The 21,207-nt window shown below is 41.5% G+C and overlaps 2 protein-coding genes and 1 non-coding gene across 3 annotated transcripts; all 3 read right to left on the reverse strand.

Annotated features, from left to right (window-relative positions):
* Positions 1-9,297: 9,297 nt before the first annotated feature.
* On the reverse strand, positions 9,298-9,369 carry trnam-cau (transfer RNA methionine (anticodon CAU)). Its single transcript has one exon. It is a non-coding gene; the product is annotated as a tRNA-Met (tRNA).
* A 5,506-nt stretch (positions 9,370-14,875) lies between these two features.
* LOC139286843 (mannose-binding protein C-like) lies at positions 14,876-18,168 on the reverse strand. Its single transcript, XM_070907771.1, has 5 exons — positions 18,139-18,168; positions 17,544-17,658; positions 16,560-16,634; positions 15,882-15,947; positions 14,876-15,586 (listed from the first exon to the last, which is right to left on the reverse strand). Exons 2-5 carry the CDS (start codon positions 17,650-17,652, stop codon positions 15,204-15,206), a joined length of 633 nt encoding a protein of 210 aa, XP_070763872.1. The 5' UTR covers positions 17,653-17,658; positions 18,139-18,168; the 3' UTR covers positions 14,876-15,203.
* Positions 18,169-19,632: 1,464 nt separating this feature from the next.
* Positions 19,633-21,083, reverse strand: ifitm5 (interferon induced transmembrane protein 5). Its single transcript, XM_070907772.1, has 2 exons — positions 20,468-21,083; positions 19,633-20,107 (listed from the first exon to the last, which is right to left on the reverse strand). Exons 1-2 carry the CDS (start codon positions 20,678-20,680, stop codon positions 19,889-19,891), a joined length of 432 nt encoding a protein of 143 aa, XP_070763873.1. The 5' UTR covers positions 20,681-21,083; the 3' UTR covers positions 19,633-19,888.
* Positions 21,084-21,207: the final 124 nt, after the last annotated feature.

A 21,207-nucleotide genomic window follows, 5' to 3' on the forward strand; every position in this document is an offset into this window, starting at 1 on the left:
AGTACTACTACATACAGGAGTACTACTGCTACATACACGAGTACCACTACTACATACACGAGTACTACTGCTACATACACGAGTACTACAGCTACATACACGAGTACTACAGCTACATACACGAGTACTACTGCTACATACACAAGTACCACTGCTACATACACGAGTACTACTGCTACATACACGAGTACTACAGCTACATACAGGAGTACTACTGCTAATTACAGGAGTAATAATACTACATACAGGAGTAATAATACTACATACAGGAGTACTACTGCTACATACAGGAGTAAAAATACTACACAGGAGTACTACTGCTACATACAGGAGTAATAATACTACATACAGGAGTACTACTACTACATACAGGAGTACTACTGCTACATACAGGAGTAATAATACTACATACACGAGTATTACTGCTACATACAGGAGTACTACTACTACATACACGAGTATTACTGCTACATACAGGACTACTACTACTACATACACGAGTACTACTGCTACATACAGGAGTACTACTACAGGACTACTACTGCTACATACAGGACTACTACTGCTACATACAGGAGTACTACTACTACATACAGGAGTACTACTACTACATACACAGGCACTACTGGTACATACAGGAGTACTACAACTTTTTTATTTAACAAGCAGCTGGTAATGTAGCTAAATCAAATCTAAGTACACTCCTGTATAACTTCAGGTACTTTGTGTATATCTCCTCCACTATATTTCAGACTGTACATACACGAGTACTACTGCTACATACACGAGTACTACAGCTACATACACAAGTACTACTGCTACATACAGGAGGCTACATACACGACTACCACTACACGAGTACTACTGCTACATACAGGAGTACTACAGCTACATACAGGAGTACCACTGCTACATACACGAGTACCACTACTACATACACGAGTACCACTGCTACATACACGAGTACTACTGCTACATACACGAGTACTACTGCTACATACAGGAGTACTACTACTACATACAGGAGTACTACTACTACATACACAGGCACTACTGGTACATACAGGAGTACTACTGCTACATACACAAGTACCACTGCTACATACACGAGTACCACTGCTACATACACGAGTACTACAGCTACATACAGGAGTACTACTGCTAATTACAGGAGTAATAATACTACATACAGGAGTAATAATACTACATACAGGAGTACTACTGCTACATACAGGAGTAAAAATACTACACAGGAATACTACTGCTACATACAGGAGTACTACTGCTACATACAGGAGTAATAATACTACATACAGGAGTACTACTACTACATACAGGAGTACTACTGCTACATACAGGAGTAATAATACTACATACACAAGTATTACTGCTACATACAGGAGTACTACTACTACATACACGAGTATTACTGCTACATACAGGACTACTACTACTACATACACGAGTACTACTGCTACATACACAAGTACCACTGCTACATACACGAGTACCACTGCTACATACACGAGTACTACAGCTACATACAGGAGTACTACTGCTAATTACAGGAGTAATAATACTACATACAGGAGTAATAATACTACATACAGGAGTACTACTGCTACATACAGGAGTAAAAATACTACACAGGAATACTACTGCTACATACAGGAGTACTACTGCTACATACAGGAGTAATAATACTACATACAGGAGTACTACTACTACATACAGGAGTACTACTGCTACATACAGGAGTAATAATACTACATACACAAGTATTACTGCTACATACAGGAGTACTACTACTACATACACGAGTATTACTGCTACATACAGGACTACTACTACTACATACACGAGTACTACTGCTACATACAGGACTACTACTGCTACATACAGGAGTACTACTACTACATACACAGGCACTACTGCTACATACAGGAGTACTACAACTTTTTTATTTAACAAGCAGCTGGTAATGTAGTTAAATCAAATCTAAGTACACTCCTGTATAACTTCAGGTACTTTGTGTATATCTCCTCCACTATATTTCAGACTGTACTTCTTACTGTACACTGATGATGACTGATGAAGATACAGATTTTATATTAAACTAAATAAATAACAATTCATCATTCATTCCTACACTTACTTATCATTTAGTCAGAAATCAGAAAATAGGAAACGTGTTTTTGTCAGATATTTGATTCCAATGAAAAAGAGAAAAGCAGCAGATCAACACATTGCAAATGTTAAAAGCATGGATCAATTACCAAATTAGTTAACGATCAATTTTCTGTCCATCGACTGATTGTTTCTGTTGATGTAAACTTCACGTAAAGAATATAAAGTAGTTAGAAACATTAAGTCGTGTTGTTTCATATATTTATCAACTATGAAGTGATTAGAAACACTGATACTGTACTGCGTATTATACACACAAATATCAATGTGAGAGGTAATACTATATTCGGTCAGTACTAATAATTATACTGTACTTCAGCTTAAACTGAAAGCAAAACTTTTACTTGTAATTAAGTATGTTTACATGATGGTGTTTCGACTTCTATATTTTAATTAATTAAGCATCTGAAAACAATAAACTAACTCCAGACTATAAATAATAATTATAATAATAAAATGTTTCAGCAAAAGTACTTTGTGATTTCCCATCTTTGCAAAATTGATCCAAAAAACAAAACACAAAAAGATCTGACAGGTTTCTGGACGATTTGTATTCATATTTTGATGTTTGATTAAAAAGACAAAATAACATTTGAACACAGCAATGTCATTATGTCCATACAATAATAAATACCATACTAATGTACAGTGAATAATTATATCTTCACACTTTCAACATGTTTGGTCCCAAATCCTCAAAACCGACATATGAACGGACTGATTCCAGAGTCACAGATGTTGCTTTAATTTCACCACAAACTCCAGCTGAATCAACAGTCTGACTGTTCATGAAGGGAGCCCTGACCGTTGTTTCAGGCTGCGTCAGGTTAGCTGGCTGGACCTAATAAACTGGACACTGACTGTATGTCCATGATTCAGTCAGAGACACCTCCTGGTGACAGTCCACCGTCCACCCAGGGACCACAGGTCCCTACCAAGTCTGGGATGTGAAAGATATGAATCCCTTTAGTTCACGTCCTCAGGGGACAGCTCACGTGCAGGTTGTCTCTGGCTCTTGTGTTGTGGCTGCTGATTGGCTCAGGCTGCTCGGTCTGAATGCTGATGTCACTGCTTTAATATGCAAATGTGGTTCCAATGAAGACATTTGATTGACTGTATGGAAACAAGGTCTCCGTCTTTCTAGACGACACAAAACTAGTTGACGCCATCATGAACCGAAACATAAAATATACATTTCTCAGGAAGTGGTTTACAGAGCAGACAAAAAAACTCAAAAAAATCTGCCATTTAGCTTCAGTTGGACTTACCTGAACGTACCTGCAGGATTTACGATGTCACAGCCTGATTTAGAGCCAATCGGGTCACAAACACGGAGACTTTACAGTGAAGGAGGAGGTAATTGAAATATCTTGTGTGTTATTACTTATTAGTATCTCCGTGTTCAGTGATGTCTGCAGTGGATCTCTGAGAACAGAGACATGTAAAGTCTCACACATGCAGCATGTAACGCTCCAGATTTTCTCGATGGTACTTGCTGTAACTGTGTTTCTTGATGTTGTGGATCTTAAACATCTTGGAGCCTTTGATTAAAGATAAGTTCTGGTGGGAATTGTCTGCGTGGAGGCGGCAGACGTGGCACCACATGTGATCGAGCGTCTGTGAATAACGAAGGAACCAGAAGATTTTCAGCCAGGACTTCTGGAAGCGAGGAGTCCGTTTAAGTTTAAGCTGCTTGGGTGAGGTGTCCTGAGAAACTGCAGGGCTGGCGGGCAAGTCCACGTCCTGATCTTCTTCATGGAGATCCCCCTGAGGAGGTGAGAGAGGCTCCATCCCTGAGAAGACAGACAGACACATTTAAGCTCTACGGACGCCTCTTCAGATAGAAACGAAGTTCAGTGATTGTGTGCGAATAAAAGTATGTTACGATCCAAATTAACAGTTCATTACATTTTTAAAGAAACACTCTTAGATTGACAATGATTAGCTTAGCATAATGACTGGAAACAGCTAGCCTGGACGTTCCTCCTCTGAAGCTCACTGATCAACAGGCTTCATCTGTTTAATCTGTGCAGACACAGAGACACCAGGCAACCAGCAGAGACGCTGCACAGGCGTACTGGGCGGATGGATAAACGGTTGTTTGTCAAAAAATAGTTCCAGCACGTAAAAAGAAAAAACATAAAACCACAACCTGAAAGGTAAAAGTGACAAATGAGATGTAACATGTTGACCAGTGAGCTCTGGATGTGCTGGTGGGTGGATGTTCTAATTAGCTGGTTAGTTGGTGGCTAGCTCTTTCCCCCACTTCCAGTGTTTATGCTAAGCTAAGCTAAACTGGTCCTGACTCCAGGGGCCTTTATATTTTACAGATTTATAAATCTGCCTGGAATCCAGACTAAAAGCTCACCTGTGCGCCAAAGACCTGACGGCAAAAAATAACCTGAGTTAGAAACTGTGCACGTCTCCTCGTTAACGTCTCTTTAAGAGCGTCACCTTGAAAATGTGCACAGGTGAGCGAGCCTCACATTCTGCCCCCCTTCACATGAGTACTGATACACAGATGTTTCCAGCAGTGTTACAAAGAAAACCCAGTCTGAGAGTGTGATGGCTGCAGCAGAACGTGGACAGAAGCTGATGAAATCACATGCTGAGTATTGAAAAACATGCATCATGCAGGTGTTTCTCTCTGTCAAGACCCGCTCATTGATGAGCTCTCAGCTCAAGAGACTGATGTGGATCTTCTTAGCTCACCCTCAGAGGGTCTGAACTGTTCCTTTAACAGGTTCAGTTCAACGATAAATACATACTCACAATATTGAACAAACATTTGAGTAAAGAGTAAAAGAATCAAATAGAAATGCTGACAAACCGCCTGCTGTATTCGATCTTTTTCTTTCTGGCAGATGAACTCATTTATAATCTTTCATTTCCTCAAACTCACACGCAGGCTCTGCCTCTTCCATGTGGACTGTCTCAGGACTCTGCAGGACCTGGTCTGGTGGGAGCCTGTTGGATACAGGTGAGGCCTCCGTGTCCTCCTCTTCTTCTGTGATACGCGACAGCTTCTCCTGCAGCTCCACGATCCTCCTCTGCAGTCGGACACAGTTCAGACAGGGGGAGGGGGAGGAGGAGGAGGAGGACTCTTCACACGTCTGATTCTCCTCATTCACCATTGGAAGTCGAAAGTTTAGTTCCACTTTATAGTCCCTGAAGATGGAGGGCTGTGGGGCTGAGCGGGTCCTGGACCTGCTGGAGGCCTCCAGAGAAGCCTCGAGAGCATCTCTGAAGAAGTCCTGAAACAATCATTTAACCTGTTAGTTCATCGAGAGACATCACGAATCCACTGCAGGTCTGACGAGACGTCAATCAAATAAAGTACTAAATCATAGTTGTCTGTGAGTGAAAACACTCACTAATACTCACTACTACTCACTACACACTGGGAAGAACAACCTCAAATTACCTGAAGCACTCAGTCCTGCTGGTGAAACCTGAACAAACTAGCACGCCTGCTCACCCCACAGGCACCTTTATATTGTATGTGAAGGTGTATTAACGTTGTTTTTTGTAACCTGTTTTGATACTTTTGAATGTATTTGAACTCGATGTATGACCCAGATGTGTTCTGTGCCTCTTGTCTTTTGTAGTTACTTGTTGCTTCTTGTTTTTGATCATCATTGTGGGAAGTTGTCTAAATCCAAAACCTCTATAAGTGAAGGTTTTTGTTGCAGTCGTACTCTGAAGCTGAGGTCCTTCTTCTTCGCAGCAGCAGCAGCAGCAGGAGGTTGTTGCTGCGTCTCGTCTCCAGGCTGCTTGTTGATGCTGTTTTTATGCTGCAGAGCCGACTGCAGCAAGATTTGATGTCTCTCCAGGGACGGACCGCTGGCCTCATGGGACCTGCAACACAACAGACGGTATAGAAAAACAGACTTTAACGTCTATGTCCACTTCAGTCCAGAAATAGACGTTTAAACAGACTGACTGCCATCAAACCTGTCAACAAAAAATTAAAGATTATTTATTTATTTCTGCTTGTCTCTGTTTTAAATCTCAGTAAACTGAATATCTTTTGGACTGTTGGTCGGACAAAACAAGACATTTGAAGACGCCATCTTGGACTTGGACCGTTTCATTTGAAGGAGTTTTAGAGGCCAAAAAACAGCATTCTGTATTTCACAAGAATAAGGTGGAAATAAGTAAATATAATTTAGTGTAATTTACGTCACCTTGTGACCCCTCATATGTATCTTGTGACCCCTTGGGGGTCACCGTCCACAGGTTGGGAACTACTGGATTAGGACAAAAAGTGTAAAAGTGTAACTTTGGTCATGGTTGTACACCGCACTCTATAGGCAGGGAGCAGTAACTACAGAAACAACGTTTCAAAGTTTTCAGACTGGATGTCAAACTGTCAAACAGATCAATAAGTAATAGTAAATCTGATGTCACAAAGCCAGATACACGTTATAACTCAGTTTTGACCAAATGTGTAGCAGAAAAACCAAAGCAATCACTTCCTGCCGTCCTTGAAGTCCCTCCTTCCTCTGAGGTGCCCTCTTCTCTCCAATCAAACACGTGGACTGTTACAGAAGTCCGTCTCACCTCCTTCCGATTGTCTCTGAGGAGTTCTGGACACATGTGGATGTCCCGTCTCTGCCGTCCATCTTTGTTTCTGATCTCTCTGTGGCTGCTCAGACAGCAGGAAACGCCCTGTGCGTCTGCCGTGTCCTTCTCTGTGACCCAGATGCAGCGACGGGACCCAGTCTGGATATGACTCCAGCATTTCATACGCTGGTTTACCTGTGAACACACGAGGGGTTAACATCAGACAGTGATTGCATCAACACCTGGAAAACATCCTTTTGTTATGTCATGTGATTGATTTACAACATATCGTCTAGCCGCGTTTATATCAGAGGAGAATATATATCATACTGTCAGACTGCAGGATTATTTATCTATCGGTCGATTCATCAGCAACTATTTTATGAAGCTGAAACTAACAATTATTTTCATTTCATTAATTCAGCTGCAGATTATATTCTGTTTAAGTTATGCCAAATTGTCCAAGGTGACGTTGTCTTGTTTTATGTGACGAACAGTCTAAAACTCAAAGATGAATCAATAATGAAAAGAATCATTAGTTTCAGCTTTAATATATTTTGATGAAGCATTTCTTTATTTCATGTTGTGCTTTCATATTGTGTCAGTGAGTGTATTCAGCATCATTTCATGCTGTGTTCTGACTGGTTGGTTTGTAGCTCGTAGCCGCTGTCACGTTGTGAGAATTTGCTCCTACACTTTCAGGATTTTGACTCTACAGTTGAATCAATTAGTCAATTAGTTGAGCGATAGAATAATAATGAGCATTTTGATATAACTGATAACTGCATTATTCATGTAAAAATGCCAAAAGTGACTCCAGCCTCTAATTGGTGAGTATCAGCTGTTTTTCTTCATTTTAAGAAAACTGAATATTTTGGGTCAGACAACACATTTGATTTACTCTAGATATTTACTTTATTTAAACTTTAGGCAGGTTGGCAGGTTTAGGACCAGCATGCACCTGGGGGCCTACATGAATAATAGAATAAAGGAGGCAGAAGGAATCATGGTTTCTTGTTCTTTGTTTGCTTGTGTTGCCTGTATAGTCTTCAGTCATTCCTGTGGTGCATCAGCGGGCCTTTGGACTAATCATTATTATAATATATAACAATAATAATATAATCAACACCTTAGTATACAATAACGTTAGAACAGACCAAGCTACAGCCTCCCCTCCCTAAAACAGTTTCTCAAACACTTAAATCCTTCATGGAGGGAAGCTTTCCTGCAGGGCTGCCTGTTAGACTGCGTTAGCTTTAGCTAAGTGTTCCTAATAAACTGGACGCTGAAGTTGGTTGCAACTCGCCGGAGTGAAAGTGTCGGGAGCAGACCCTCATGGGGGTGGGGATGTGGTCGAACGTGATGTCGCTGCGGCCAACAGCAGCCACCCAGGCCGCCCTCCTCCTCTCCGTCAGCTCAGATATGTGACCTCCTTCATTCCTCCTCCAGGCGGGGAAACAGTGGAAAGTTAGTCCGTTTGGGATCTTCCTCCCGCGGTGGTCGTGAGACCTGCGGCGGCAGCTTTTAACGCAGCAGTTTCTTTCCGCCATGAAACCTCAGAGATATAAAGTTACCGAGCGAAGCGAACAGAAAACTACAACAAACAACAACTGAGGGCTGCGCGAAAACAAACAACTGCCAACAGCTATGGCTGATGTCCCAGAACACAGTGCGGCGTGACGTCACATGTGGTCAGGTCCCCTAACACTACAGAAGATATCTCGGTTCCCCTGGTAGCTCACCTGGTAAAGCGCGCGTCCCGTGTTGAAAGCAGCGCTGGTTCGACTCCAACTCAAACATCAATCTGTCACTCAAACTGTCTACAGATAATAAGCTGACCCCCCCCCCCAAAAAAAAATGTAAATACCATAATAACAATATAAGATCCTGTATGTATATATAAAGGATCTTATATATATATACGTATGATGGAAGCTTATTTCTTGTTATAACAATATACATTTTTATTGTTATAACGTGAAACTCATGTTTGAATGAGGAAACGTGTTTGGAGAACTGATAAATTGAGGAATATTGCTTATTTACATGATTTGATTAAGTTGCCTTCATGCATGGGTTGAGACACAAGGAATGACATGCAGTTTATTTATTATATAAGTTATTACCAGGGTTAAATTGGGATTGTTTGTGGTGGTGGGGTAATAACGAAGCAGGGAGAAAGAAAACGTGTTTTAGTCATTATTTGAATTATTGAGACCGAGAAAAGTATAAGAGTATATACATTGTTGAAGATTTGTGAAGTAAGCTTCCTCTGATGACACAGAAGAGCACGGCATGTGCCGGGTCTTATCACGTTATCACATGAACGTTTTTCTGGCGTGGCAGCAGTAAGTTGCGTTTCTGTACGAACAGGACAGTTTATAAAACACTGAATTATATAAAATCAAATGTGCATTGAGATGTCTTGTGAAAGCGTTCATACACACTGTAAAGCTGAACAACATACAGAGTATTTTACTTTTACGAATAACGTCACCATAACAAGGCTGTGCAGTCATTATCCTGCTGTGAGAAGAAAAAGCCTAGCAGAGGATGGTTTCGATCCATCGACCTCTGGGTTATGGGCCCAGCACGCTTCCGCTGCGCCACTCTGCTATCAAGAGTTCTTCATCGAAAGTAGTACACTCCGTTTGGGACTGCCTCGTCCAATGCGTGGAAGGGTTAGGGTGAAAGGCCTGAATAGAGTTAATTTTCTCTTGAAAGGGGAAGGGGAACCGTCAGGGTGTCAATGTGGTCTATACAGGAAAAATCGAGCACATCTAAAAAAGGACTGTGGTCAAACCAGCCGCCCTTGTGTTTCGAGGGCGCTTCTGATCTAACGTTTACGGCAGTGAACCCGCTCTGCGGAGTCGCTGGAGGAGACTGTAGAATACAGGCGCACACATATGGGACAGATGTTACAAAAGTACTTTAACTATTCCCTCTAATGAACTGAATGAACACTGAATCAATAGAAAGTTTCGTACATACAGTATTATATAGTCGGCCACTTTAAAGCTGCCGTAAATCCCACCAAGGATTACTTCCTGATTTCAAAGTAAAGGACGGCGTGGGGTTTACTTTCCATTACTTGTGATTAAGACCAGAACAATGCGCGTCCATTGACAAATGAAACGAAAGTCAGCTGATCGACTCCAACTAGTAAACCACATACTCTTCCACCCCAATGCCAATTCTGATAAGCAATTAATTGGGTTCAAAAGTAGTTCAAGACACTTACGCGAATGGCATGGGTACTTCTTAAACTACTTCCACCAATACTGTGAACTACCTAAACTATGCAGTTTTTGAGACATCAACAGATAATAACAATAAGCCTTTTCCCCTAACTTTAATGTGGGATAAAAATACATTCTTCCATAAATAGTTCATTAATAATAATTTTGGAATAAGTAGCTTACTTCTTAGACTACTTGCACAAATACTATCAGAATCAGAATCAGAATCAGAAATACTTTATTGATCCCCGGGGGGAAATTGTACAGTACCGGTGCTCCCATTCAAGAGTAGAAAGTAGCCTAATTTAGAGCTAAAAGTAAACAGTCACAACAATGGCATGTGAGAACTCCCTGGGCAAATAATACGGCCTGAGTCCAACCGCCAACAGTTCAATGTCCGGGCAACAGACACGATGCTACATATGGAAGAATTTTTGTTGTTGTCTGAAGGGACATTGGATGTCTCAAAAACTACATAGTTTAGGTAGTTCACAGTATTGGTGGAAGTAGTTGTTTTGTTCTTAATGTCAAGTAATAAAAATGAAACTCCACGCCGTCCTTTACTTTGAAATCCGGAAGTAATCCCTGGTGGGATTTACGGCAGCTTTAAAGACTATATAAAACTGCAAGTACGAAACTTTCTATTGATTCAATGTTCATTCGTTCTTTAGCAGGAATAATTAAAAGTATTCTGTAACATCTGTCCTATAGTTGAACCCCCACCCCGCCCATCCCAGAACTGCTTCATTGAGATTACCGTAAACGTTAGATCAGTCGCGCACTCGAAACCACGCAAACGCGAACGACGGCTGGTTTGACCGCAGTTCCTAATGGAAGCTAACACCACCAGGTGCTACAACCGAAGAAAGGTGGAATATTCTGGCTAGCTACCTCGTTTACTTCAACTTCAACGAAAGGTTGTAACCGGTGAACAATGGGGACCAATCGGCGCTGCCTATTTTGGTCCAGAACAAAAGACATGAAAGACATTGTCATCAAAGTAATTAGCTACAGAAGTTTTGAGGGGCTCATCCGGGTCCCCCAGGGAGTGTTTGGTATTGGTCCAGAAAGGATGCTGGAGATTAACGTTACTTGTGGATTTAACCGGCTGGTGGAGTCTGGGAGCTGCAAACTGGTGAGTCAGTTTTAATTGATGAGACAAGTGCTTAATGAGTCGCATTATCAAGATGTTTTTAAAGATTCTTCTCTTAACCAGCTGATGGGCTTTAAGGAGAAGTTTTGTTTTTTATGGTGTGCTATTATCAGTGGGAAGAGGTGTTAAGAATGCTAATAGTATTAGCATTTAGAGATTGAAGTAGCTAGTATGGCTGAAAAATAAAAAAGTGGCTTCAGGCTGTTGGCTTCTTGATTACAATAATACCATCTATATTATGTTTTTCAAATAACAGACATTGGTCCTCAGTACTCAGCCAGTACTTGTACCCACTCTAAAGTACTGGTATCCAGATGTTGTGTTGTGTGCCTGTTGATTCATGTGGTTGTACTTTGTAACAGCTGTTGATGTGCCACGTGTTTCTTGATTCCTTGCTTTAATCAAAGATTGGATCATTGTGTACATGTCATATTTAGTTTTGTCCGTGGACGCGTGTTTGCTTGTGGGATGTGATTGTGAACAATTGTGTCAGATTGCTTGTTAATGCTCCTAAAGGGGATTCAAGTGTAGGTTGCTTTCAGAGACGTGTCTTATGGTTTGGCGTGAATAGAGTGCCTTAGTCACAGTCACCACTAATATCAAAGCATGCCTTTGAAAAGCCTTCCATGAAACCGTTTCTTTTGTGGCCTGTCCAATAACTAATCACACCTTTTCACTGTAACTGCAGCAGAGATTCACTGTGGCAGGACCTGTGTTCAGTTTGCGTGTGTGCTCCATGTGGGATTTGATATTCATTGTGAGGCGGAAGCAAAAATGCACACAATAAAGGATGTAAATGGCAGAACAGTGAATGGATGGCACAGTTGGCACTACACTGCTGGACAGTTTGATAGTCCGGCTGCATGACATAACATCTCATGTTAATCTCAGCATCTCAAATCTTCGATGTTGTGACAAAAAACACCAAAGACAGCGATGACCAATGTTTCCTTTGCAGCACTTATATTAAGACACAAGAGGAACAGATGTCCCCGTTGTCAAGTGGTTTTACTACTACTACTTTCTCTCTGTGTCCAGGTCTGGACAGACAAGCCTGTTCAGGATAAATCTCTTCTGCCTTGACAAAAGCATACGTTGACAGAAACTTCTATAAAGAAAAGTGATACTCAGTTAGCCCTCTAGTTTCAGTATTTCTTCAACACGATCCTTGTAGACAACACGTTGAAGGTGTGGTTGATGACAGCTGGATGGAAGAAGACACAGATGTTCTGCCTCAAGTCAAGTGCTTCTTTGTCAGCTGTGCTGTTGTCATAGTTCTCTTTCTATTTGATTTGTGCATGTTGATAACACCTAGATATTCAGTTTAAGCTTTCTATTTCAGTTTTCCAAAATATAGAACAAGTAGGCCGTTAAACCAGCTGGAACAACAACAAGAACTGAACAATATAACCTTCATTAAGGTTTTATCCACAATATCTCCATCACAATGAGGATACAGTCAATATGTCTAAATTCACTAGATATTAGCATGAGAGAATGCGTTGTTTTCCTCTACAGATAATATTTCTGCTCTACTCATCCACAGTTAAGTTAATACCACATGTCAACATCTAACGGTATACAGGAAAAGGTTTGGGAACCTTTGCATTACAGCAAGCTTCTCCAGATAGTCCAATGTGCTCCAGGATATCCTCTTGTACCCTTGTCTCCTGTAGAACAAGAAAGAAGACTAAATGTCTGCGTACCCGCTAGCTGCCCCATCACACTGTAATACTCACTTCACACAAGAGGAAGATCGAGGGAGGTGGGAGGCAGGGAGATGCCAGAATTCAGACAAAAGATGGCTTCAGTTTGGTCGGAAACCCAGGAGCCCAGGATCTCCTCTTTCACCTTTGGGACCAGGAGGACCTGGAAGTTGACTGTAACCAATAGGAGCCAACAGGCAGAGGATGCAGAATAAGAGAAACCTCCTCATCCTAAATGAAATATAGTTTAGATGTTTCTTATTTACAGTAGGGGCAGCTACATTTGAGAAGTCTATCTTTTATGCGTCAGTATATGTTTAAAAGTTATTTAAAAAGCCTGAGTAACACAAGACTTGGTACTAAATAGTGATAAACAGCAAAGAATTCACTGTATAAACTGGGAGTGATCTGCTGGCCGTGCTGCCTCTCTGCTGCTCCCAAAGAACATTGACTGAGACATTCTGTTGAAGTCATGTCCGAGGGACTCGGTCCAGAGTAAACAACAGATGCAAAGTCTCTTAGAAAAGAAGATAATCTGAGTCCAAAACCCTCCCTCTGTTTTAACCAACGATGGCAGAGCGCCGTCATTATGAATATCTTTTCAAATGTATTACCACATGTTAAAATGAATCCTTTATATGACATAAAACATAAAACATGTATTGATTTTAACCGTCTTCACTGATATTGTTCTATGACCTCTTATAAAGAAATCATAGTTAATGTATCCATGGACATACAGTGTTGAACGTTTCCAACCTGTTTTGCAGATTCAATTCATACAGTCACTTTGGAGTTCTCTGCTTTTCATCATCACTGAGCATCTCAGCTGAGGAGAGGCAGGGCTTAATTACTCAGCACATTATACGTTTCCTCTGCAAAGATCTGCATAGTCCTCTGTGGAAAGGATGCATGACGTCAGGCCAGTTCGGATGAGCTCAGTTATTGATATTCTGATATATATATTATGATAATCAGAGGTGATTTCACAGATGTGAAAGAGCCAAAGTCAGATAACACAATGTACTGTATTGTAATGGGAAATACAAGTGAATGACTAAGTGAGTATTTGCAGTAGTTAAGAGATGTGCCATGTTGTGGCCCCTCACTGGACCCTGCTGGATACAGACACACTGTATGTTACTGTATGATACTTTCTCTGATTGTAACTTTAAAAAGACATATGAGGCTTTTATGTAGGTGGTGTTAAACTGAGTGGTTTCAAAGGAAAAGTTCAACATTTTTATTTGCTGTCTTGTCGACGGTGAGACGATGCCTGTACGTCAACTTATACCAAAGGGTTGCGAGTACACAGGGCACACACAGAGTCCTCTATCTTCAGTGAAGGTGTTTGGACGCATTTTGGATTTAATAACTTAATAAGTGCAAAACAAAGGTTAAGTTTTCAGCCGGAGACTAGCGTTAGCAATGGGGCACATTGAACTCCAGAGCAAGTAAAGAAGCCAGCCAACCAACACACAATAAACACACTTTTCTCTGCTTCATTTGTTCATCAGCAAGTGACCTTTACCTTTAATACCAGTGAGCTTTACTGCCAGTTATATTTCAATTTGCAAGTCAGTGGACAACTAACAATCACAAAGTGCACTGGAGCAAGAGCCTGAATGCAGTGCCCCTTTTCTATTCATGGAAAAGAGAATTGATTTTGAATTGAGTCTGAAAAAAATTGGGCTCGAATTAGGAGATTCCCCAAGATTCATATGTTCATTGTGAAACAGGGTAGTTTGGTTGAAGTGTTGTCCATGTACCGTGTGCCAGATGTCAGGCGGGGTAGAAGCCGTTTTCGGTGTAATCTGCTCAAAGTGTTCCATGTACAAGTTAGCTACAGTGGGGAAGATGGGTGACACCATGGTGTGGCAGCGCATGAGAGGAAAACAGTGTCCCATTTCTATTTAAATTGATTCTGAATCAAATGGTGAGATTCCCAAAGTTTCCTGCCCATTTTGGTCAGGCAGCCAAACACACCAACATGTCACTGAAATAAATGGATGAATGAAAGTACATAGCTGCTGTGTGCTTTATTGTGGCATAAGCTTTAAGAACACACCTTCTTGTTTCTATATACTTTCAGGTCTATTTCATATAGGAGTGTCTGTGCAACAGTAATAGTGCCATGCTGCTAAAGCAGTTATACGTCTTTTAGTAAAAGTGAGATACATCACATGGATAATTGTTTTACGAAGCTGTTTGGCATTTTTTCCTGAACTGGCTCCTTGAAATTGTTTACATGTAATCGACAGTTATGAAACACTTTCTGCCAACATGAGACAAACACAGGACACACGAGGACACATGTCTTAAAACAAGCTGTGCATGGGATACGAGACTTTTCTATATCTGACAAATGATGTAAGCATTCAGGAAGCATTCGCTTGTCACTGTCCAGACGGCGTTTTCTGACAGCATGGTGCAGCCTGTATCCCTGATGGATTTGTCTGGCTGCCCTTCTCCCCATTTGGTAAAGGTCAGAGGTTGGTTTTTCAGATCACTCTCAAAATTCCCCTCTTCTTTTTTATTGTTGACGTTGATCCAGGCCATTTTATCAACTTCCCCAAACACTTGAGTCAGTATGTTGTTCTCCTCCTCGTTCTGGGGCAAAGCCAGCTCTAAGCCTCGCTGGGAGCAGAAGTCGACGGCTCTGGAGAAAGAGTCTCTCTCCTTGGAGGACACAAAGTATTTCTGACCAACACTCCGGACAAAGTCGTAGTTTATAGCTGCAGAAAAAGAACAACATGCAACAACTCAGGAATAAATGACGAAAGTGAAAACACTGATTCTACATCCTCAAAATGATATAGTCACCTTGGCCCTCTGGCTCTGAAGCTATGTTCAGTGTTTTTGTGTATCTATCTACCTATCTATCTATGATAGATAAATATATATATAACCATAGTTTCTACAAGAAACTTAACAAAGCACTGCGTCTTGAACAGCTATATTACTACAGTCTCCATCCACATGCACTCACTTTCTGTAACACTCCTTGTAATGCGTGAACAGGATACTTACCCAGCTGTAACTTAGCATGGCTGGTCTTTAAGGTTTCAAGGTCCTGGTTAATGGAGTCAAAGAGACCTGGATCAAACAGATTAAGTTGGATCTGAGTCCACATTGTGACACATGTGCATCCTCTCCAAATGAAAAGCTTACCTTCACTTTTCTCTATTATTCTTTTTTTCCTTCTCTGAACACACTGAAGGATAGTTTTTCACTCTTCTGTGTGAAGTGTCTTAAACTGAATGCAGATATCATTGTTAGTTAAACCCAGCGTGTTGTTGTTTTGAAGGGTTTATGATTTACCAGGTGTTTTCTCAGACCTTTGAAAGCCCCTTCCAAACACATACAACTGTTGTCACAGGCTGTGTTGTACTTCTCTTGATGAGTAAACTGATCTTAATGAGTGAAATCTGATTTACAAACTATGGGCTCAAAGTTGAGTTGACATAATATCTCTGGGACACAGCCTCAACAGATTCAACACCAGGTTAAAGAAAGGTGGTATTGTTATTATAACTGAACTGGGATGCATCCTACAAGTGCTTGTTTTGTGTGTGTGTGTGTGTGTGTGTGTGTGTGTCCACCCGTTGTGTATCTATCTACGCTTAACGACAACGACACAGGAAGTTGCTCAAGTTGTACTAATTCTATAAAATATACTGTATATACTAAATCTAGAGAATATATCACCTCGTCCACAGATTACAGCAGGTCCAGCAGGTCCGACAGGTCCGGCAGGTCCACGAGATCCACGAGGTCCAGGAGCTCCAGGAGCTCCAACAAGTCCACGAGCTCCAGGAGCTCCAACAAGTCCACGAGCTCCAGCAGGTCCAACAGGTCCAGCAGGTCCACGAGCTCCAGGAAATCCAGGAAGTCCAGCAGGTCCAGGAGCTCCAGGAAATCCTATGATTCCTGAAGAGCAGGGAAAGAGACATAAAACAAAATTATAAATCCACAGCCTCACCAGCAGCCCTGTGAGGCTGTAAGGATTGTTGTCTCTTTGAAAACCAAAATGTTGTACAGATAAAAACTGGAGAGACGTCTTTGGCTATTGTCAGAAGTCTGAGGGTTACTGAAATCAACAGGCTTCATCCTCTGTTGAGCATGAGAGTATTCGGAGACTTGATGTCAGTCTTCCTTCTTTCTTTGCCTGAGTGTGACTGACCACAACACATCAGCAGCCCATGTCAGCGCTTCCTGTACATTTTGAGATCTTGAGAAGTTGTCTGACTGACTTCAGGGCGGCCTTGCTGACACAGTGAGCCAAATGAAGGAACTGTGTCAGGAGGGGGCCCTCAGAGCAACTGTGGAGATTGGAGAGAGACTGCAGGAGTAAGAAGAGTTGGAGGACCCCGTCCCTTTTTATTGTGTTTGCACTGCAAGAACTGGGAACCATCTCAGTTCTTAGAGTGATGCGTAAGTGTGCGTTGATTGGTTGAACACGAGCCAATGCAGCACTGTCAACCGTCCTCTTTAAGAACCTGTATAACGTCTCGTAACGGTCAAAGCGAAATCTTGTGTGTGACGTTGCTATACCAACGGCCGACCGGCTTACGTCACTTCAGCGTTCCTGTTGGCGGTGCGAATGCCAACAGAGAAAAAGTCCATGAAGGTATGTAGTTCTTGGGGAGCTCCCCAGAACTGTTTGGTCTGGAAACGTCTAATGTTACCCACCTCCTCGTGGTCCAGCTTCTCCTCTCTCACCTTTGGGACCAGGAGGATCTGTGATCTGACTGTAGCCAGCAGGAGCCATCAGGCAGAGGATGCAGAGTAGGAGAAACATCCTAATCTCCAGAAGGCAGAACATGATAATTGTTGGAGTTATCATTTTGTTTTATTGTTGGTGTAAATTAGATCACCAGAATAGGCGGGATCTTCTGGTACAGAGATCAGGTAAACTACATCTGAGGGACCTTTTAGTCCTTTGAACTCAACGGTTTCTGAAATATCGTCAAGAATTTTCCTATTTTCAGAAATATTAAACTATATGTATAGAATTTACATCATTATCATAGTTTACAATTAATTCAGAGTCAGTCAAATGAAATCAAAGCTGTTCATTTCAGAATTCAGAATGACCACTTACTACAAATGGTCATTGCAATATATGCAGACGTGCTGCAGCTAAATGTAATTTCCTAAATGCAAATTAGAATTCTATTATAGCCTATCTTTTGTGCAGCACCCAGCATGCTGTTGTCGAACTATTTAAAAGGTTTGAAGAACACTACGTCTAGTACCAAATGGTGATAAACCGAATGGAACTCACTGTGTAAGCGAGGAGGGATCTGCAGGACGTGCTTCTGCTTCACTGCTTCCAAAGAAAAGTGAGTGTTCAGTCCAGAGTAAACAACAGATGGTGCTGATGTCACTCAATACATCACACAGACGACAGAAGAAAGTCGAGGAGAGTCCGAGAGCCTCCCTCATGTTTAACCAGCACACACACCATGTTTATATGAAATTACCACTTTAAAATCAAACTGGAATATGAATTCTGCCCTCTTCATGTAAGAATCAGAATCAGAATCAGAAACTGTTTATTGCCAAGTAACATACATTACAAGGAATTTGCTGTGGTCTGAAGGTGCTATTGTTTTGATAACAAATAAGTAGAATATAAAAGCTAAAATAAGAATAAGAATAAAAATAAAAATAAGACAAGATAAATAACAACAGTGCAGTGACCAGAATAAAGTAAAGTGTCCAGATAAAGTGTCCAGTAGGGGGTGGGTGCGTTAATGTAACGCAGGGGGGACAGGGGTGATGTACGTTAATATAACGTATAACTTGTGTTTGTGTTCTGGGGGGGGGTCAGTGAGAGTTTGTCAGGTTGACTGCAGAGGGGAAGAAACTGTTTTTGTGGCGGGAGGTTTTGGTCCTGATGGACCGCAGCCTCCTGCCAGTAAGGAAATATAAACTCTGCTGGTGGAGTTGTGTTGTCTTCACCTCGTTGGTGCTCTGCTACGCTGCTTTGTGCGTCAGCGCGACCAACTGTCGCTCAGAGGAATGGTGTGAAACCTGCGGCAGGAAGGTGCGCTGTGTCGCCTGCCTGCCGGATACTCTGAAGACGTGATTCATGACGCTGGGTCACAGGCCCTTGACACGGTTCCAAGGAAAACAACTCCATTCTGACATTTAACTGTTCGAGGCAGAAACATAATGACACCATTTAAGAAACTCCCTCCGACAACACTTGAGCAACAAAAATGAGCTGGAGACTGTTTTCCCTCTGTCAGTGTCAGCTTTATTATATTGTCTCACTGCTCTGTTTAAATCAGAACCACTGAAAAGGCTTTCTCTGTCCGGAGCTCCTGCAGCCGGCGGCCTCTGTGAACATGTGAATTCCTAAAACTGTTCAAGTAAATGACCCACTTACTCACAAATGTCCTGGAAGGTTGTAGTGTGTTTGTTTCACCTTAGTTTCTAGTCATCTAATGTATTTTACGAATGGCGTGTGCATTTGGGGTGCGGGGCTCGTTACAGTCCTTCTCCCACATTTTTTCATACATATGTAGGAAACACTATTTTGTCTCGCTGTTGTCTGTAACACGGGGGGAAGCTTCAAAATAAGGAAACTGTACGTCCTGTGTCCCCGGAGAAGTTCTTCAGCTTGAAATCACTGTCAGGTACAGATGAACACAGTGAAAATGTCACATATAAACACTATAATTTATTAGAATGTGTAAAATCATATCAGTGAGTAAACATCTACAATCTGAAACGTGCTTGTGAGATTTTGAAGGTAAAAAAAGGCGAAGAGTTCTGAAACAAACACCTTTTATTGACGGATGAAACAGTTCTAAGACACAGCAGGACAGGAAACCTGACTACGAATTGTCATTAAGGAAGCGTGGATGAGCTCCATTTAAGACTTTAGTAACAGATAAAAATGCAAATCTCTTTTTCTTGAGGATGTCAGTAAAAAGGTATAAAAAGTTACACATTGTTCCATGAGCATAAAGCAGAGAAACACAAGTATCACCAAGCAGCAGACCACCAGGCTCACACTCTGAAATCTAGCCTCCGTAATTGTAACGGTAATTGCGGTTGTATGGGTTGTATCCACTGAACTCGTTGTACGCCTTGTTTACATTAACGGCCATGACGATGAGCACAATAATGACAATAAGGACAATGATGGAAACCAGGACTGTGGCCCAGATGTTGAGGCAGCGGGCAGTGGAGCCGTAGTGTCGGGCTCCTTCCAGATCTCCAGCCACCTTCCGGTCCCTGGCCTGGAGGGACCCAAGAACAGTGATTATAAAAGTGATTCTGCTCGACTGAAGGGAACTAAAACTGTTAATGTTGAGCAAAAAGCTTTAGATTCTTTTTTTTTTTTTGCATAATTGTTTCTTAATTCTTCATCTTCAAGACTGTCCAGCAAAGTTTCACGTTTGAAGTGTCTTTGTTCTTTTATCTCATTTATTAAGGTCTTTTTCTTGTATATAACTTTTGTATTTTATGGTTTCATTAGTTGGATAGTACATTTTTAAGCCAATTTATTATCTAAAATCTTCGATTCTCTAATTAGGCAGTAACAGAATATTGGCACGTTAATGATGTAATTCATGAACAACCGTCGCACATAAACTCACCTTGATAGAGAAGACGAGAGCTGCCAGTCCCAGGCAGCAGAGGTTTGAGTAGACAAAGCAGCAGAGGGACCAGATGATGTGGTCCTTGGGGGGCTCGTGGGTGATGTTCACAGTGGTGTACGTAACCACTGAAGGTCCACCAGGCTGTTCAGGGAGCCCATCATATCTCCCGTGCAATGGAACAGCCTCAGGCGGGTAATCTGCAGGATTCATCGCTGTCAGCTCAACTGTAGTTTGTAGTTGTAGAGTGTGGGCTGCAGGAAGGTGTGCACGAACTCAAGTGTCACTGGGTTTTGATTTCCTTTTTTCAAGTGCTTCGAGGATTAACACTGACCTGTTTTCTTCCGCCAAAAGCCAATGAGGCAAAAGCGAATACAACACATTTGTTTGACCACCTTTTCAAGTTGTCCTAAATAGTTTGCAGATTTAATTCAAAATTAGAATGCATCCAGTTAAAGTGGACATTAAACTATCTTTTAAATTTTGTCACATTTCTAAAAGTAAACCTGCAAAAAAAGAGCTACCCGGTAGGAAGCCACTTCTGACTCTTAAAAAGAGCATACAGAATCTGGATCTCATTTCCATTTGCCAGCAACATGGCAGTGTAGGTCCACCACTTTGGTCCAGACTGAAATATCTAACTAACTAACTAACTAACTAACTAACTAACTAAATACAGATATTCATGGTGCCTAGTGGATGAATCCTAATCACTTGGTGATCCCCTGACTTTTCGTCCC

The sequence above is a fragment of the Enoplosus armatus genome, chromosome 6 (assembly GCF_043641665.1).
Source record: "Enoplosus armatus isolate fEnoArm2 chromosome 6, fEnoArm2.hap1, whole genome shotgun sequence".
Classification (NCBI taxonomy): domain Eukaryota; kingdom Metazoa; phylum Chordata; class Actinopteri; order Centrarchiformes; family Enoplosidae; genus Enoplosus; species Enoplosus armatus.